Below are 19,351 nucleotides of genomic sequence, written 5' to 3' on the forward strand. Positions count from 1 at the left end.
AAATAACTAGAGAATGGGAGGTGAAAGCATGAAAAAAATTCTGGCAAGCCTATGTAGACCTTATGGAAAAGAGAGCCATGCTCCCTCCAGTCTCATGCCACATTGTCTGTCTTTTCAAAAGTCCTGATTGTTCAGAACTTATGAGGTTTAGGATAAGACCAGAAGGTAGTGTTCTTTAGAACCCTATGTCCCAGTTTATGAAACTAGAGGAACTTCAAAAGTCTATTAAAGTGATTTGATTTTATAATAAATCTAATTATAGTTGTTGAATGTCCCTTGCACTTGTATTCCCAAACATGATTTCCTTTTTTCTATGTTTAATAACTGCTACATATTGATAATTTATGATATTTCATCAGGAAAATATTACCAGAAAATTTTCAAACAGATTAGCATTTGATTCTAACAAGATTCTCCTAGGTAAGTTAATCTGGTAATTAATCATAAATAGAAAATATCCAATTTCTCCATAAGAATAGATAACTAAATTTTTTCTGCCACTGTCTTGCCTACTGCCTTTTTTTCCATAATATAAAAGGAGCTTGTACTAACTTAGAAATTTAAGAAATTACAGAAAAGTAAAAAAAGAAAGAAAAATTATCCATGATCTCACTATCAGGGATAACCTCACAGTTTTTCATATATTTTCTTTACCTCTCAATACATATGTATTTCTATTATTTTAAATTTACAATAATAGAAAAAGTTTCACATCCTCTTTTTTAATTCTATACTTCTTTTTACATAAGCATGTTTAACACCTTTTTATGCTCTTAGACATTATTTTCAATTATCACAAATATTTTCTACCATTCTATTGTTTCATTTTGTGAGTTCTTTGATATGTTTATTTTCATAGGATTATTTATGAAAAAATTTTGAAATTATCTATTTATGAAAGAATAGCATGAAGTAAAACATTTCTTAAAGCTTTGGATATATATATTACCTTTCAGAGCAATTATCCCAATTTTCTTGCCCATTAAAGTATAGGAGTGTCAGGCTGTCTATAATCTTATTTGTGAAATTCTGCATTCAAAATATACTTTTTATTCTTGATTTTCAAATTTGACAGATGTAAATTCTGTCATGTTTTTCTTTAATATTTATTGCAGTTCTTGTTAGGTGCTGAATATGTTTTTATTGTGCACTTCTGCCTTTCTCACATTTCTGACTACCTCTCCCCAACCATACAACCTTTCATTTCTTCCCAATGTCAACTCCAAATGCTAAAGTTTCTTGGTGATTTCAAGTATCTCATTCTTTTGGATGAACTTTAATCACCTCTGGAATGCAGATTAATTTATAATACATTCAGCTGGGAATAGCTGACATCCCTACATTTTTCAGCTGACACATACAAGATTATGGTTTAGCGCTTCACCTGTTTACATTTTATTTTGTACTTTACAATGAAATTTTATACATGTCAATATAACCTGCACATTTAAGGGTAACAGCAGCAGATGCCCAGCACTTGGTATATATAAAGTCAAGGTTTAGAAAGAGCAACCAAATAACATAAACTGTCTGTTTACCCAGCAGGTCAGAGGAGAGCCGGGACTCTTAGATCCATGTCCCACATTCAGCTCTCCTGTTTGAGGCCTTCTTATGCCAGTATGACCCAGAAAAGTAGATGTTTCCCTGGGTTTCCCACATAATGGTGGGCCATTCTCACTGGAGACCTGTACTGCTCTTGTCTCTAGGAGAGAAGAGGTAAAACCTAGCCTTTCCCTGAGTGTTAGCTTCAGAACCAGCCTACTGGTAGCTACAGTGACCCCATGGCTCTTTTGGAAATAGGCTCAGAGGGGTCATGGCACATGACTCAGTTGGAAACATCCTGCCCTTACGATTTCAGGCTTGAGCTTTACGATGACCCCAGCATTCCCTCAGGGTGAGCATCTACCATCCACACTCTTTCTCCCTTCATCCTAAAGCAAGACTGAGTCAGGATCCTGGTTCTAGAACAGAGAGTGAGGACACCCTGAGCTGCCTCCTCAGATCCATGTAGACAGGGCCTCCTGGGGAAGAGGACAACAAGGGGCAATCACCAGGGAGAGACTGTGAAGGCCTGTGATGAGCTCACCCAGCTCACCTGCAGAGCTGTCCATCAATCACTGCAGTGGCCTCCAGAGCTAAAGGCCTGTGACCACCACAAAGACCAGAGCCAGAGAGAGGCTGTTGTGGCCACTGGCACCGTTTTTAATCTGCTGGGCTGGTGATGCCTGGGGTTATATATATGTTAATAACTTAATCCTCAAACAACTCCCATTTCACACATGATCAAATACCCTCAGACAGGTAAATTGGCTCACCCACAATCCTGCACAGGGCTGGCTCCCTCCAGTTTTGCCTGACACCAGTCCCTGTGCTCTCAGTGACCAACATACCCCTTCTCACCATCTCTTCAGAGCTCCTGCCAGGCTTCACGTGCTCCCTGCACAGCACATAGAGCCAAGGACACAGAGCTGAGTCAGAGTTGTTTTATTAGCATCAGCCTCAGAAAGACTAAATCTTTGGGTTCAGGTGTCTCCATTCCAGACTGGGGAACAGAGCAGAAAGATAAACCTCAGGAAAGCAGAAAGGACATGAGTGGCAAGCTTCTTCTTCTCAGATGTTTAGCTTTAAATGGCTTTCTTAACATGTAGCTTCAGCGTGATCTTGGCTTAGAGGATGCACTTCTTGCTGTTGGAGATGGTGTCTTAGAAGCGGGTGTGGGCAGTGGACTTGGCCCAGTGGTTAGGGCATCCGTCTACCACATGGGAGGTCCACGGTTCAAACCCCGGGCCTCCTTGACTCGTGTGGAGCTGGCCCATGCGCAGTGCTGATGCGCTCAAGGAGTACTGTGCCACGCATGGGTGTCTCCCACGTAGGGGAGCCCCACGTGCAAGGAGTGCGCCCCGTAAGGAGAGTCGCCCAGCGCGAAAGAAAATGCAGCCTGCCTAAGAATGGCACCACCCATATGGAGAGCTGAAACAATAAGACGACCCAACAAGAAAAGAGACACAGATTCCCGTGCCGCTGACAACAACAGAAGCAGACAAAGAAACAAGAGCAAATAGACACAGAGAACAGATAACTGGGGTGGGGAGGGAGGGGAGAAAAATAAATAAATAAATAAATCTTTAAAGAAGTGAGTGTGATGGGAGCTGGAAGTGCCTCATGGGCATGTCTTGGGCCCATAGCAAGATTTCCAAATCTCCCCAGAAGAAAAATCAAATCTCCCTAATCCCCTGTTCCTGAGATTTTAACATGCCTTTGTCACCATAGAACAATGTTAAATGTAAACAGAATATTTGACTAACATTCTTCAAAAATGAAAACTGCCCAATTAGAAGAAAGGGCATGGCTCAACTGATAGAGCATCCGCCTACCATATGGGAGGGTCCAGGTTTCGATACTCAGGGCCTCCTGACCTGCGTGGCGAGCTGGCCCATGTGCAGAGCTGCCACAGGAAAGGAGTGCTATGCTACGCAGGGTGCACCCGTGTGGGGGTGCCGCATGCGTAAGAAGTGTACCCTGAAAGGAGAGCATCCCACACATGAAGAGCTGACGCAGCAAGATAATGTGAAAAAAAAGAGATGGCGTTTCCTGTTGCCACTGAGGGTGCAAGCAGACACAGAAGAACACACAGCAAATGGACACAGAGAGCAGACAAAAGGGGAGGGAAGAGGAGAGAAATAAATTTTTAAAAATAAATAAATAAATAAATAAATAAATAAAAAGAAGAAGAATACTGAAACACACTTCTAGGCTGAGCCAGCAAGTTTAAACACGTAACAGCTCATACACACTCTCAATGGGACATGTATCTGGACTAAGCTAAGTGTATCACACTCCAAATACCAGCCCAGAAATGTCATGTTTATAAACCAATTTGGAAAACCAAAAACGAGATAGCACTCATGTTACTTGAGTAGAGGCTTCTAGCAAGAACTGAAAAGTTATAGATACCCCTTAACCCTGAAGCAATGGCCATGGAGTAGAGTGTGGCTGGGAGGGGAAGACAGGACTCCAGGGCCTGTTGTGCTGCCATAGCTGGTGGTTGGGCCTCTGTGAGTCCCATCAGGATAATTTCATTTTGAATTAAGGAGAAAACATTTTTTCCTGAATTATTCTCCTATAAAAATGTTTGCTCAGTATTGACAGGAAAAAAATATATACAATTTAAAATAAGAATCTTTTGCAGCTGGAAAGTTCCCTACAATTATAAAAATTTACCAACTACAGAAGGGAAAAAAAGGTTGCTAAATTATCCCTTCCCTCTCTTTTTTGCATATGGGGTGGAGTGAAGATGGGGATGGGAAAGCAGGGTAAAGAAATTGCAGGATATCAAGCCACCTTAAGAGGGTCTTGCTAGAAAGGCATTGATCATTGTTAAGTAAAAGAGACAAGATTTTCACAGCAATTAAGAACTTCCTGTTTTCATGTACAAATAAATAGAGGGACTGGGGAGTCACAAATAAATTGAAAGTGGGCTGGAAGTGACCATAGTGGGGAAGGGAACTCTACTCTTAGTGGGATGCTGGAAATGCTTTGTGTTGGTCAAGAAACCAGTTGCCAGGGAAGTTGCCAGGGATGACAAACACAGTTAATCCTGAATTGGCATCTGATTATTCTCCTGCCTGCACACTAAAGGGATCTATCAACCTATACAAGGAATCTGAAAAGAGGAAGTATTTGGATTAAAGCTGATGATTTGCAAACATGTGCTTTCCTAAGAGCTAAGTTTATCACAGGAGACAAGAGACTGTGTGTCCTGGAGCTTCCATCCGTGTCCTGGAAAAGATTTAATCAATGATCCCTTGTTTGTCAGGACAGGTTGAGATGCCTACCTCATCCCTCTTGTGGGGTGTTAGGAGCACAAAGAAATGAAAGGAGGTGACAACCGAAGGAACCTGCTACTGAACCAAAAAAACAGCCCTCCTTAATGTAGGGGCAGAGGAACATGCCACGCCTGCTTTAATTTGGGGAGTGAGGAGGTGAATACTAGGCCTGCAGATTCTGGGGGATGGGAGGTAGTACTATGACTCAGCAATTTTTTCAACCAGACAGGAAAAGAAAATGAAGTTATACCCTTTTGGTCAAAATTAATTTTCATTTATGATAGCATGCCAGGAGGAAGACTAAGATGACCTGACCTTCAACCATTTCTCACCACATCATGGAAGTGTTGTCTCAGTTAGATTGCCTGGTGATTCTTTGGCATAGCCACATATCTACATTGGGTGGGCCCTCCTGGTTGCTGGTGAAATACAGCAGCTGCTCATCCCAAAAGTACTCTGGAGAGAGGACCTTAGTGGGTTTGTGGTAAAAGAGGTACTTGTTAAAGTGGCTCTCATCATGCAAAATGGCCTCGATGTGATTGGCTTGGTCAACCACCATAGCCTGGTGACAAGTCTTGGTGAGCCTGTAAACCTCCTGAACTGTCCCGCCAAAAAAATCCTCTATGTAATAAAAGTCCCCCTCATCCTTGGGAATGTGGGCTTGTGACTGTGGCCGGCGTTCATAGCTGAAGAAACTCCGACTGAGCCCAAAGAAGCCAGGATGGATTGTGCCAAATAAGGATGAGAGGATTTCCACACCCACGTGATCGTTGAACTTCATGTCCACATTTGCACATACAAGGTAATCCACCTCGTGGAGGAAGCGCTGCTCAGAGAAATTGCTGATTATCTCCATGCGGTGCATGGAGATGTCATTCAAGTGGGAGTAATTCTGGACCTGGAGGACCACGATCTGCCTGCCTCCTTGGAGGGTGAGGTGTGGAACGGAGTCTGGCTGGTCTGTGAAGATATAGTACTTCACCTTATGTCCCACCATGAAGTACTTCTCTGCTGTCTCCAGGAAAAGTATTAGGAAACCCATGTATTTTTTGATGACAAACACAGTTAATCCAATAGTGACATTCTGGAGCAGAAAGTGTTCATTCAAGATATCAATGTCAAAGGTCCCTTCCCAAATGATGGGAGCCAGCCAAGGGGTCAGAACAAGGACATCTCCCCTACAGGGCAGTACCAGAATTGGCTGTGAAGATTTCACCATTGTTAAATTTACAATTTTCTGGTGGTCTAGTTCTCTAACAACCATGCTTGGCCACGATAGCATGGTTTCTAGCTTCTGGCTTTTCAGGTTGAGAAAATGATAACCAATGAATGTCAAGCCCAGAGTTATTAGGAGAAGAAAGGACACATGAAGAAGCAAATAGCATTTTACTTTCCTGGTCAGTGTCTGTAGCAACTCAGCCATGGCTCCACCTCCTACATGTTCTGCTTCAGGTCTCCTCCACAGTGTGAGGGCACCTACTTTTCCAGGACTGTCTGCCCCAACTGCTTAAGTGTGCAAGAGGGCTGGGTGAGTCTCAATCCTACTCTTCCTACAAGGCCTACTCTTCCTTCAGCCTGGATTCCATATGACCTGTCCTTGAGGAGGGGTCAGAGAGAACAGGGGGCTGCTCCAGAGCAACCCTTTGGAGGAAGACTTAGGGTTCTGTAAGGTCCAATAGATTCAGTTTAGGTGCTGTCAAAGTAAACAAGTGGCAGGAGTAGGTCAGCCATCAACTAGAAGTTCAGCCAGTGTGTAGGAGAGAAGTCTGGGCTCTGGGAACACCCCAGGAGACTGGCTCCAGGGAGGCCACAGAGCATGTCAAGGACAGAGATTGTGATGAAACCAAGGCAGGTAGGAGCCACCAGAGAGCCTGAGCTGGAGGTCAAAAGGTGTGTACTCTGGCTTTTCTGACACTTACTGGATGTGAGAACTTTACCCAAGCCTTGAGTTTCTTGAAAAATTCATGAAGTTGAGGCCAGAGTGTCTTCAAGGACTATCTAGTTGTGATAAGCTGGCATGGACTTCTGTTCAGGAGGCCTGATCTGGGAGTCATGGGAGAGAGGACAGAAGATTTATAGATGAAAATTCAATACCTTTATACCTCCTAATCACTTAAAATCCAATGTGTATTTGAAATGTGCAGTGTTCCTCTTTGGAATGATGAAGGTGTTATGGTGGAGAATGTGGTGATGGTAGGACAGCACTGTGAATGGTATATATGACAGTGTGATTAAGAAGGCCTGTTAAGTTGTATATATGGTAACAATTAAAAAGTTTTAACAAAAATCCATGGAACTGCACTGCACAAACTGTAAAGCCTACATTGCACCATAACTATGGTTAATGGTGCAATGATAAAGATGTGCTTTCATCAATTATAGGAAATACATTCCACACCAATGCAAGGTGTTAATAATGACAGATCCTGTATTTTATGTGTGATTGGTCTGTAAACCCACAACATTTTAATGAACAAAAAAGTTGAAGATAAATAATGAACTGAGCATTGACTTTATGGGCACTGGGCCTTATACTCTGGTTAGGATTAGTCTCCTAAGATTTGATGTGGTTCACTTGCTCAGGTCTCACGAATAGTCCAGGAGATGGATGCTGCACTATCCTTGTTCAGCTGGGGCACAGGCTCAGGAGTGGCCTGACTTGCCTTTGAGCACTGCTAGCTTGTTAGTGCTGAAGTTGGCTGAGAAGCCAGACTTGAGAAAAGGGCTCTTTGCTCTGCTGCATTCTGACCCTTTGCCTCACTGGTTGTTCTTCAGTATTTCCTTGCTCTGGTCCCTTTACTGATCAGGATATTTCATTCTCTTCATTAGAAGTCTCATGCAGCAGAAAGGATCCACAAGGGGAAAGAGAGGCTGTGAGTTCCATTTATTGAGTCTAGGAGTTATCATATGCACAACATGTAGATCTGCTTCCCTTGCAGTCCTAGACAGATCCAAGCATTTGCCTCCTAGAAAACAAAGACTCAGACACAGGTCCCTCCTGCTCCACTGGGGACCAAGAGCAAGTATAAAAGTGCCCTAAATTGGATCAGAGCACCTGGGGCTATTGTGCTGCTCTGGTCTGACTTTTTCCTTACCTTCCAGAGAAGTGGATGCCTGGAGACCCTTCTACAGTTCTGAAACCTTCTCACAGTTCTGAAAATGATGATTGGGGGAGGAGGTGAGTGGGTTCTGATGAGTGCCTCTTAAGAGACTGTCTCCTTGCCTTTGTCTTCCAGATTGTAGAGCAGTCAAATGGTGACAAACTCCCTCAGCTTTTGTTCATTAGGAAGTTTCTTAATCTCTCTCTCATTTTTGAAAAACATTTTTGCTGGATATTGTCTTCTTAGGTGGCAACATTTTGCTATCAGCACTTTAAATAAATCATCCCAATTGCCTTCTTGCCTCCATGGTTTCTAATGAGAAATCAGCATTTAGTCCTATTAAGGTTTCTTTGTCTGTTATGTGTCAGTTATCCCTTGTAGCTTTCAGAATCCTCTATCTTTGGTGGTCATTGTTTGATTGTAACATGTGGCAGTGTGTCTATCTAAGCTTATCCTGTTTGGAATTCATTGAGTATCTTGGATGCGTATATTCCTACCTTTTGTTTCACTGGTCTTTTTTTCAGCTAGCTCCGATGTACTGTTTGAGTCCTCTTCGGAATTTTGTTTTTTTTAATATGATCTTCATGTCTGTTTGACTCCTTATCATAATTTCCATCTCTATACATAGATATTCTTTTGTTTTCTTCTATAATTTTCCTGATTTCTTTTTTTAATTATTAGCCTATGATTTCCCTTTTGAGCATATTAAGGATCTTTTTTTTTTTTTTTTTTATGTTTTTGTTAAGTCTGCAGTCTGGTCTTCTTCCTTGATGGTCTCTAATGTTTTAATCTGCTTTTCCTGGGCCATTGCTACCTCTTTCTTTGTATGTATTGTAATCTTTTTTACATTTTTATATTTTACTGTGTTATCACTGGAATTTAGACTCTGAGGCATTTGTTCTTGTGTCAGCTAGCATTTTCATGGTGCTTTCCTTGAATGCCAGTAACTGACAACAACAACAAAAAAGAAGTAAAGCAAAACAAAAACAATTTTCCCATCTTTACAGACTGACCAGTATGAGTACTTCTTTTCAGGGCTTATCTATACAATGAATTTAAAGAATAGCCCTATGACAAAGCATAGGGGCTTTCCTGATCCTCTCTGTGTAAATACCTCTTCTTGGGCATGCACATGTGGCCCTGGCAATTCCTGTATTTTCACAGAGAAGAATGCTCCCTCTTCTCTAGGAAACCATTTCTTCAGTCCTGGGCACTGTACTTTATAACCTACAGTCAGTCATCCTTACCCCAGACAGCCACAACCTAAACTACTCTCCCACAGCTTTTTGAAAGAGAGCTCTGTGAGCCAGCTCTTACCTGCAGGGCTAACTCTTGGACAGTGAGCCTGGGACAAAAGCCTTGCTGTCCAAGCCTTGGTTCAGTTCCTCTGGCCATCACTAGACATATTGGGCTAGACTTAAATGCTTTCAATATGTGAAATGGGGTTACTCTGCTCCTTTTGGAACTGGGGACAATGATCCACTCTGGGAATACAATCCAGCTACACCCCAAACTAGTGAGGGGACAAGGAGGGACCAGTCAAGGTACCATGTGATCCTACTGCCTTTAATATGATTTTGTCTTGATTCGGCCTTCCCTCTGTTGTTGCAATCCTTTAGCTGTTTTCTGGAGCTTTTAGAAAGATGTTTCTCCAGTTCTTGCTGGATGTTCAAAACTTATGTGGAGAGATGAAACCCAGAAGCTAATTACTCTGCCACCTTGATCAGGGTGGGCCCTCACCATTGCTTTTAAAATAGTTTTATCAGGAGCATATGCATTCCCAAGTAACTTATTATTTAGTTTCATCTGTTTTTCACTTTTAGACAAACAGGCCTGCTCTATATGTTCACCTGCACCTTTATTCTTTTGCTTCACATTCTGCTTCTAATATATGACTGTATGAAGGTATGAACTTATAATTCATTCATTTTCAGTTGTGGGTAGCAGTTTTTGTATGCAGTAGTTAATTATTGCATTTTGTCCAATTTTGATAATATGAGTAGAGTTGTTAGCTGGACACACTCAATTTATCTAGGGCATCTTCTTTTAAGAATTAAATTGCGATTTTCGGGGATTTTTGCTGGTTGGAAGGTGTCTGGACGTCAATTCGGTGGGAAGGTAACAGAGAGGATACATCTATAATATATAAACGGAGGTCCCAGCTGGGCTCGGGAAGTTCCCTCCTTGGGTGGGCGGAGCCGCGGTAGCGGGCGCTCCTGAAGCTCCGGAGCCGCGGTGGCCAGGGGTTTTTGTTTTTTTTTTTCCTTTTACTAGAGGCTTTGCGGTGCTGAGAAATTCGCGGATACTCGGCTGGCTGGTGAGGGATTGTTGGGACAAGACTCCTTTACAGATTGATTTGGGGAGACAGACGGTGTTTTCTTGTGAAGCAGGGGACGTTTTTGGTCGCGGGACAGGGGGGGTAACGCTTCCGCCTGGAGCCCCATCCCCACAGGTCCGGCTGCCGATCTGCAACGGAATTGGATTTTGGACAATAAGGGGACACAATTGGGAGACTGTTGTAGGGTGCAGTGAGGGAGGAGGACACGTCTGGAAGCTGATTGGGGGATATTTTGCGAAGTTTGGGATTTCGGATCTTAGAGTCTGTTTTCGGCGTTTCCAGCTGAAGCCCACCCCACCCGGCGGGGCTTGGGATCTGGGTCATTGAACTGGCCGTGGTGTAGAGGCGCCCTCAAGTGGCCGTTGCGAGGGAGCACAGGGAGGGAGCTATCCAAAGGCTGATACCCCGAGGAGTTAGGTGAATTTCAGGGATCAGAAATTCAATATAAAATTCGCGGATCTGGCTTCCCCCACAGGGCTGGCACCCAGCTACGGGGATCCCTGAGGGCTGTGTTGCACTGCGGGGCTCCTAAGCTTTCTGTGGACCAGATTTGAGCTTGCCAGGTCTGGGTCCCCTGAACTCTGGCGGTCCACACCCCAGACTCACACCTCTTGAGTCTTCAGTGTCTCAGACTTTCCACCCCTGAATCCATCACACTCTGGGGTCTACCTGGGGTCCTTGAGTGCCCTGGACCTTAACGTTTGCGTTTTATCTTTATTGGTTCATATTGTTTTGTTTTTATTTTCACTTTATCTTATTTTTTACTCTTTTTGACGCCCTGATTGCTAATATTGCATTATCCCCTAGTCTTTTCTCCTAGCGTCTCCCCCAAAGTCCCTTTTTTTTTTCTTATACAGATATTTAGGGTTTTTTTTGGTTGTTGTTTTAGATAGTGTTGCAATTGTGACACGTGTATACCTGTATCTCTCTCCCCCCTATCTGTTCCCCACCGTTTGCCTATCCTCTTTTTCTTTCTTCCTTTCTTCTTGTCTTTCTTTCTTTCTTTATTATAATTAGTTTTTTTTTTCGGTTTTCTCTTTCCCTCCTGTCCCTCATTTTCCACTTATTTTATTTTAATTCAAGTACACAATAGGTGCTACAGGGAACACCTCACATTTGCTGGGTTTTCCCATCCTCCACTGCCTCATTTCTGTGTGAACTGATTTAGGTTACCTACACTATCCCCCTTCCCCTGCATCTTGATATCCACTATCATCTACTGTCTCTACTATATTCCAACCCCCACCTCCCATTCTTTGATCCACAAAGTGTCTAACTCTTAATTTCTAATACCTTTGCTCTGTTTTCTGTCTGTTATCCACTCTTGAAACTATTACCTTTCTTTTCTTTTTCCCTCTCTCATGAAAACAATAGCTTTGTAGTTCATACCATATTCCACCCATATTCAGTCATCTACTTCATAAAAGGTACTCTACCTACACCTATAACTCTATACAATCTACATGAATCTAACCTCCATCCTCCCAGATCTCATATTCTTGCTTTGTTAACATACATTACTAATACTACTTTACACTTTTCCCTTGCTGACACAATTGCCTTTCCCCAACACTAATACTTTCTTCTAAAGTGAACTTAACCAACAACAAGTAACTTGAATAAGAAGAAAAAAGTGACAAAGAGAAGATATAACACCTATGCAAAAATAACAACTAATTAACCTCTAAAAGCAGACAAAGAAGCTAAGGAACTGATTAAATTCGTCAAAATAAAGAGATGACCAGAAAGCAACAAAAATCTACAAACCAAACCAATAACCAGGAAAACAAGACTGAATCCAATCAACAAACCAATAATCACGAAGGGGAGCAAAACTTGGCACAAGCAATGAAAGAACTCAGAACATTTATCACCGACAAATTTGATGCAGTAATGAAAGAGGTTAACAACATGAAGACATCACTTGGAGGGGAAATTGCAGACATACGCAAAAACATAACAGATATGATGGGAATGAACACCACAGTTCAAGAAATCAAAAATACACTTGCAGCAAATATCCGCAGACTAGAAGAGACAGAGCAGAGAATTAGTGATGTGGAAGACAGTACATCAGAAATCAAACAGATAGTAGAAGGGGTCAATAAGAAGATAGAAAAAATCCAATTAGGATTTAGGGACCTGAATGACAATGCAAAACGCTCAAACATACGTATTATAGGCATTCCAGAAGGTGAAGAGAAGGGAAAGGGGTCAGAAGGAGTGTTGCAGGAAATAATGGCTGAAAACTTCCCAAATCTACTGAAAGAGACAGATGTACATATCCAAGAAGCACAGCGCACTCCACAAGTCATAAACCCCAACAGGCCCATCCCAAGACATATACTTAACAAATTATCCAAGGCTCAAGACAAAGAGAAAATCCTAAAAGCAGCAAGAGAAAAGAAAACCATCACATACAAGGGAAGCTCAATTAGATTAAGTGTTGATTTCTCTTCTGAAACCATGGAGGCAAGAAGACAGTGGTATGATATAGTCAAGGTACTAAAGGAAAAAAACTTCCAACCAAGAATACTCTATCCAGCTAAACTAGCATTCAAACATGATGGAGAGTTCAAAATATTCACAGACAAACAGAAACTGAAAGAGTATACCAACAAGAAACCTCCCCTTCAAGAAATTCTAAAGGGAGTTCTGCAGGAAGAAAGGAAAAAACAGGAAAGGCAAAGTTGGAGGAGAGTATAAGACCAACAACAACAACAAAAAAGACAAAAAAAATATACAAACAAAATATGACAAACACAAATCCAATCAAAATATGGCTAACACAAATAATTACTTGATAGTAATAACACTGACTGTCAACGGATTAAACTCACCTATCAAAAGATTCAGACTGGAACATAGGATAAGGAAATATAACCCATCCATATGCTGTCTACAAGAGACACATCTTAGACCCAGAGACGCATGGAGATTGAAAGTGAATGGCTGGAAAACAATCATACAAGCTAACAATAACCAAAAAAAGGCAGGAGTAGCTATATTAATATCAGACAAAATAGACTTTAAATGTGAAACAATTGTGAGAGACAAAGAAGGATACTACATTTTAGTGAAAGGGAAAATCTGTCAAGAAGATCGAACAATCATAAATATCTATGCCCCTAACAAGGGTGCCTCTAAATACGTCAGGCAAACGCTGGAAAAACTAAGTGAAAGAATAGATGCATCTACAATTATAGTGGGGGATTTTAATACACCACTATCAACTCTGGACAGAACATCTCAAAAGAGAATCACCAAAGAAACAAAACATCTGAATAGTATATTAGAGGAGCTCGATCTAACAGACATATATAGATCGCTACACCCAAACACAGCAGGATATACATTTTTCTCAAGCGCACATGGATCATTCTCCAAGATAGATCATATGCTAGGCTACAAAGAAAGGCTGAACGAATTCAGAAAGATTGAAATCATACAAAACATTATCTCTGACCACAGTGGAGTCAAGCTGGAGATTTGCAAGGGACAGAAGCCCAGATTTCACACCACGATTTGGAAATTAAACAGCACACTCTTAGAAAAACAGTGGGTCAAAGAGGAAATCTCAAAAGAAATCAATGACTACCTTGAAACAAATGATAATGATAACACAACATACCAAAATTTATGGGATGCAGCAAAAGCAGTACTGAGAGGGAAGTTTATAGCCATAAATTCATATATCAAAAAAGAAGAAAGAGCAAAAATCGAAGAACTAACTGCACATTTGAAGGAATTAGAAAAACAACAACAAAGTAACCCAACAGGAAGAAGAAGGAAAGAAATAACAAAGATAAGAGCAGAACTAAATGAAATAGAAAATAAGAAAGCACTTGAACAGATAAACAAGACCAAGAGCTGGTTTTTTGAGAAGATTAACAAAATTGACAAACCTTTAGCAACACTAACAAAGAAAAAAAGAGAGAAGATGCAAATACACAAAATAAGAAATGAGAAAGGCGATATCACCACTGACCCAACAGAAATAAAGACTATCATAAGAGGATATTTTGAAAAACTATATTCCAACAAAAATGACAATTCTAGAGGAAATGGACAAATTCCTAGAAACACATAAGCAGCCCATATTGACGAAAGAAGAAATTGATGATCTTAACAAACCAATCACAAGCAGAGAGATAGAATCAGTTATCAAAAATCTCCCAACTAAGAAGAGCCCAGGGCCAGATGGCTTCACAGGTGAATTCTACAAAACATTCCAGAAAGAACTGACACCAATCCTGCTGAAACTATTCCAAAACATCGAAACGGAAAGAACATTACCCAACTCCTTCTATGATGCCAACATTACCCTAGTACCAAAGCCAAACAAAGACATCACAAGAAAGGAAAATTACAGACCAATTTCTCTGATGAACCTAGATGCAAAAATACTTAACAAAATACTTGCTAATCGTATTCAACAATACATTAAACGTATTATACACCACGACCAAGTGGGATTCATCCCAGGTATGCAAGGATGGTTCAACATCAGAAAATCAATCAACGTAATACACCATATAAACAGATTGAAGGAAAAAAATCACATGATTATATCTATTGATGCAGAAAAAGCATTTGACAAAATACAGCACCCTTTCTTGATAAAAACACTCCAAAAGATTGGAATACAAGGGAATTTTTTGAACATGATAAAGAGTATATATGAAAAACCTAAAGCCAATATTGTTTACAATGGAGAAATCCTAGACTCCTTCCCTCTAAACTCAGGAACAAGACAAGGATGCCCACTGTCTCCGCTCCTATTTAACATTGTCTTAGAAGTACTTGCACGAGCACTGAGGCAAGAACCAGAAATAAAAGGCATTCAAATTGGAAAGGAAGAAGTCAAAATTTCATTATTTGCAGATGACATGATCCTATACATAGAAAACACTGAGAGATCTACAACGAAGATTCTAGAACACATAAATGAGTTTAGTAAAGTCGCAGGTTATAAGATCAATGCGCAAAAATCAGTAGCATTTCTGTACACCAATAATGAGCAAGATCAGGAGGAAATCAAGAAACAAATACCATTCACAATAGTAAATAAAAAAATCAAATACTTAGGAATAAATTTAACTAAAGAGGTAAAGAACTTATACAACGAGAATTATACAAGATTGTTCAAGGAAATCAAAGAAGACCTAAATAAATGGAAGACTATTCCTTGTTCATGGATAGGAAGACTGAACATTATTAAGATGTCTATCCTACCAAAACTGATCTACACATTCAATGCAATCCCAATAAAAATCAACACAGCATTCTTTAAGGAATTAGAAAAACTCACTATGAAATTTATTTGGAAAGGAAAGAGACCCCGAATAGCCAAAGACATACTGAAAAAGAAAAACGAAATTGGAGGAATCACACTACCTGACTTCAAAACATACTATAAAGCTACGGTGGTGAAAACAGCATGGTATTGGCATAAGGAAAGACACATAGACCAATGGAATCGAATTGAAAGCTCTGATATAGAACCTCACATATATAGCCACATAATATTTGATAAAGCCACCAAACCCTCTCAATTGGGAGACAGTGGCCTATTCAACAAATGGTGTCTGGAGAACTGGATAGCCATATGTAGAAAAATGAAAGAGGATTACCATCTCACACCTTATACAAAGATCAACTCAAGATGGATCAAAGACCTAAATATAAGAGCCAAGACCATAAAAACCTTAGAAAGCAGTGTAGGGAAACATCTACAGGACCTTGTAATAGGAAATGGATTTATGAATATCTCACCAAAAGCACGAGCAGCAAAAGAACTAATAGATAAATGGGACTTCCTCAAAATTAAAGCCTTCTGCACCTCAAAGGAGTTTGTCAAGAAAGTAAAAAGGGAGCCCACACAGTGGGAGAAAATATTTGGCAATCATATATCTGATAAGAAACTTATAACTTGCATATATAAAGAACTCCTATATCTTGAAAATAAAAAGATAAACAACCCATTTAAAAAATGGGAAAAAGACTTAAACAGACACTTCTCCGAAGAAGAAATACAAATGGCAAGAAAGCACATGAAAAAATGTTCCAAATCTCTAGCTATCAGGGAAATGCAAATCAAAACTACAATGAGATACCATCTTACACCCATAAGATTGGCAGCTATGAAAAAAACAGAAGAATACAAGTGCTGGAGAGGATGTGAAGGAAGGGGAACACTCATCCACTGCTGGTGGGAATGCAGAAGGATCCAACCATTTTGGAGGACAGTATGGCGGTTTCTCAAAAAACTAGCCATAGATTTGCCATATGACCCAGCAATACCAGTGCTGGGTATATACCCAGCAGAACTGAAAACAAGGACACAAACGGATATATGTACACCAATGTTCATAGCAGCATTGTTCACTATTGCCAAAAGTTGGAATCAACCCAAATGCCCATCAACAGATGAGTGGATCAATAAAATGTGGTATATACACACAATGGAATACTACTCAGCTGTAAGAACAAACACACTACAAACACATGTGATAACATGGATGAATCTTGAGAACCTTATGTTGAGTGAAGCAACCCAGACATTGAAGGACAAATACTACATGACCTCAATGATATGAAATAAACAAGCTGCCCTAGATAGCAAGGGACTGAACGATAGGCTTACAGGAAATCGGAGGGTGGAGGAAGGATATGAGCTGATGTCTGCAGGGGTGGAACTTAAGACGAGATGGTGGTAAGTATGAACACAAAGAAGAGATAAAATGGGGGCAAGGGGTTGCCTTTGGTTGGGGCTTTACGGGTTTGAGGGTGGCTGGGGAGGGACGGTTGGGTAATGTTGCCCAAAAGTGGGGGGAGGGAGGGGTAGCATACGAACACCGGAGAGGGTTAGGAGGTGGTGGAGAGTAAAATGCCGAGAAAATAATATCAAAATATAATAAAGAGGGTTACCTGTTTAGAATGCTCGGAGGGGAGGGTCTGATGCAGGAAGGGCTCCTGGGGAATGTCTAAATGCTCATTCTGCCAGAGTGGGTGACACCATGGGGTAGAATCCCAAGTAGTGAGAGTGGGGGTGGACCCACATCCTGGGGAGGACTAATGCCACCAAATAGAGGGAACTCTATCTCTCGAGAGAAAGGGTGGCTCCCAGGGCATTGGGGCAGATGAGCAAGTTAGGCCCTAAACACTATTCCATCTATCTCTGGAAGTGGCCCCTCAGGTAACGGAGGTTGGCTGTCACTGTGGGCACCAAGGTGGAAGGGAAAATGGACGTTAAATGTGTGGAACCAAAGTAAATGGGGGGCAAGGGAGGAGTTTCTTGAGAGTACACAAGGATGGATATAAAACATGTAATATTACACCATAACATATAGGAGACGACAGACTGATAATGTAAACCATAATGTAAAACATAGGAGAAATAAAAATGTAAAGAACTGTGTATCCTAAAGTATGCACCATAATGTAAGCACAGATATTACCATGTTAGAAAGCTAATATCTCAGACTCTGTACATCACCTTAAGTAAATATGATGTGAATAGGGTGTAAGAGTATCGCTGTGGAAGGAAAAAGGTGTTGTGGTGGATGTATGGGAGTGCTGTATATTATATATATGCATTGCTGTGGTCTAGGACTCCTACGAAGAAATGCTGAATAATTAGGGGGGGGGGGGGAAAAAAGGATAGGATGTGGAATTTTTTCAAGTCAACATTCTTTATCTAAGTTCTTTATCTAACTTTATCCAAGTTCTTTATCTATCCTTTAAACCCATCGCTATATGCCATTCCCTAGTAAGGGACCATGACATTATATTGGGCTTCAAATTTCGGGGAGTTCTGGATCACAGAGTGTTTCAACAATGGCAATGGAGGGATACTGGTATGGGATACCAATGACAGGTGATATATAGCTGACAGAACATATGTCCAGGGTGCATGGTAATGATTGGATATACTCATAGTGGCAACAATTAAAAACCCAGCAGGGGGGGTACTGGGTTCCTGGCCAGTGGTGCTCTGTCGTGGTCCCTAGGGGAGCAGCGATAGTCTCCCAGGTACAGCGGCGGGGACCGGGAGGGAGTGAGGGTTCAACAGTGAGCCCCTGATGCTAATGACTATGCTTGTGAGCTGATAAACCTAAAATAAGAACAAGGCCTAGAGCAACATTGTGCCTGGGAATTTCCTCCTGTCAGCCTTCATGTTACTCAAATGTGGCCAGTCTCGAAGCCAAACTCAGCATGTAAATGCAATGCCTTCCCTCCAGCGTGGGACATGACACCCGGGGATGAGCCTCCCTGGCAACGAGGGACCACTATCAAATACCAACTGATGATGCAACTGGAAAAGGACCTTATATGGAAGGTTCAATGCGGATCAGCAGAATATCCATGTCTACATAAAATAACATGACTTTAAAATGCTGTTTGACCTAAAGTAAGGGGGAAATGGAAAGGAGAAATGAGTTTATATGGCTACGAGTTTCTAAAAAAGAGTCTGGAGGCTGGCAGAAGGATTGCCCTCATGCACAACTGAGCAGAGTCAGAGAGACAGATAAAGCAGATACAACCCCCAGATATTGGTTCCTATGAAGGCTAAAGAGACCCATGAGAGTTATGGTCATGGCCGATGGGGTTTACTACCAGGGCAGATGGCCCCTCTCTGGAAATGGTGTTTATGTGTGATGAATCTGGACCCACATGGGATCTCCCTTCATAAGACTTTCATACTAATCTGCTGGAGGTGCAGTTAACGTTGGGGTTTAAGATATAGTTAGGGGATTTGAATCTCTGGACTGATAATGTGATAGCCAGGTCCTGAGCCTCAACAGACTCCAGCACCTACAATCTGATTTATTGGACTTACCACACTCAGCTAAGATGGAGTTGAAGAAGGACAATCACCACACCATGGAGCCTAGAGTGATTACAACTGAAAATGGGAGGATGGCAGCCAGTATCCATGTGGAATCTGAGCCTCCTCTTGACATAGAGGTGCAATGGACACAACCAATCCAATGTCCACATAGAAGAGGAGGCATTGGATTGGGAAAAGTGGACATGGTGGACGATGGGTATGGGGAAGGGCAGGAAGAGATGAGAGGTGGGGG

General features: G+C 41.3%; 1 protein-coding gene across 1 annotated transcript; it reads right to left on the reverse strand.

Moving 5' to 3' along the window:
• Positions 1–5,089: 5,089 nt before the first annotated feature.
• On the reverse strand, positions 5,090–6,599 carry LOC101413351 (histo-blood group ABO system transferase 1-like). Its single transcript, XM_012526671.4, is given in 2 exon segments — positions 5,090–5,242; positions 5,245–6,599. Coding segments are annotated over 2 exon segments (1,065 nt in total). The 5' UTR covers positions 6,250–6,599; the 3' UTR covers positions 5,090–5,182.
• Positions 6,600–19,351: the final 12,752 nt, after the last annotated feature.

This window comes from Dasypus novemcinctus, chromosome 18 (genome assembly GCF_030445035.2).
Source record: "Dasypus novemcinctus isolate mDasNov1 chromosome 18, mDasNov1.1.hap2, whole genome shotgun sequence".
NCBI lineage: Eukaryota > Metazoa > Chordata > Mammalia > Cingulata > Dasypodidae > Dasypus > Dasypus novemcinctus.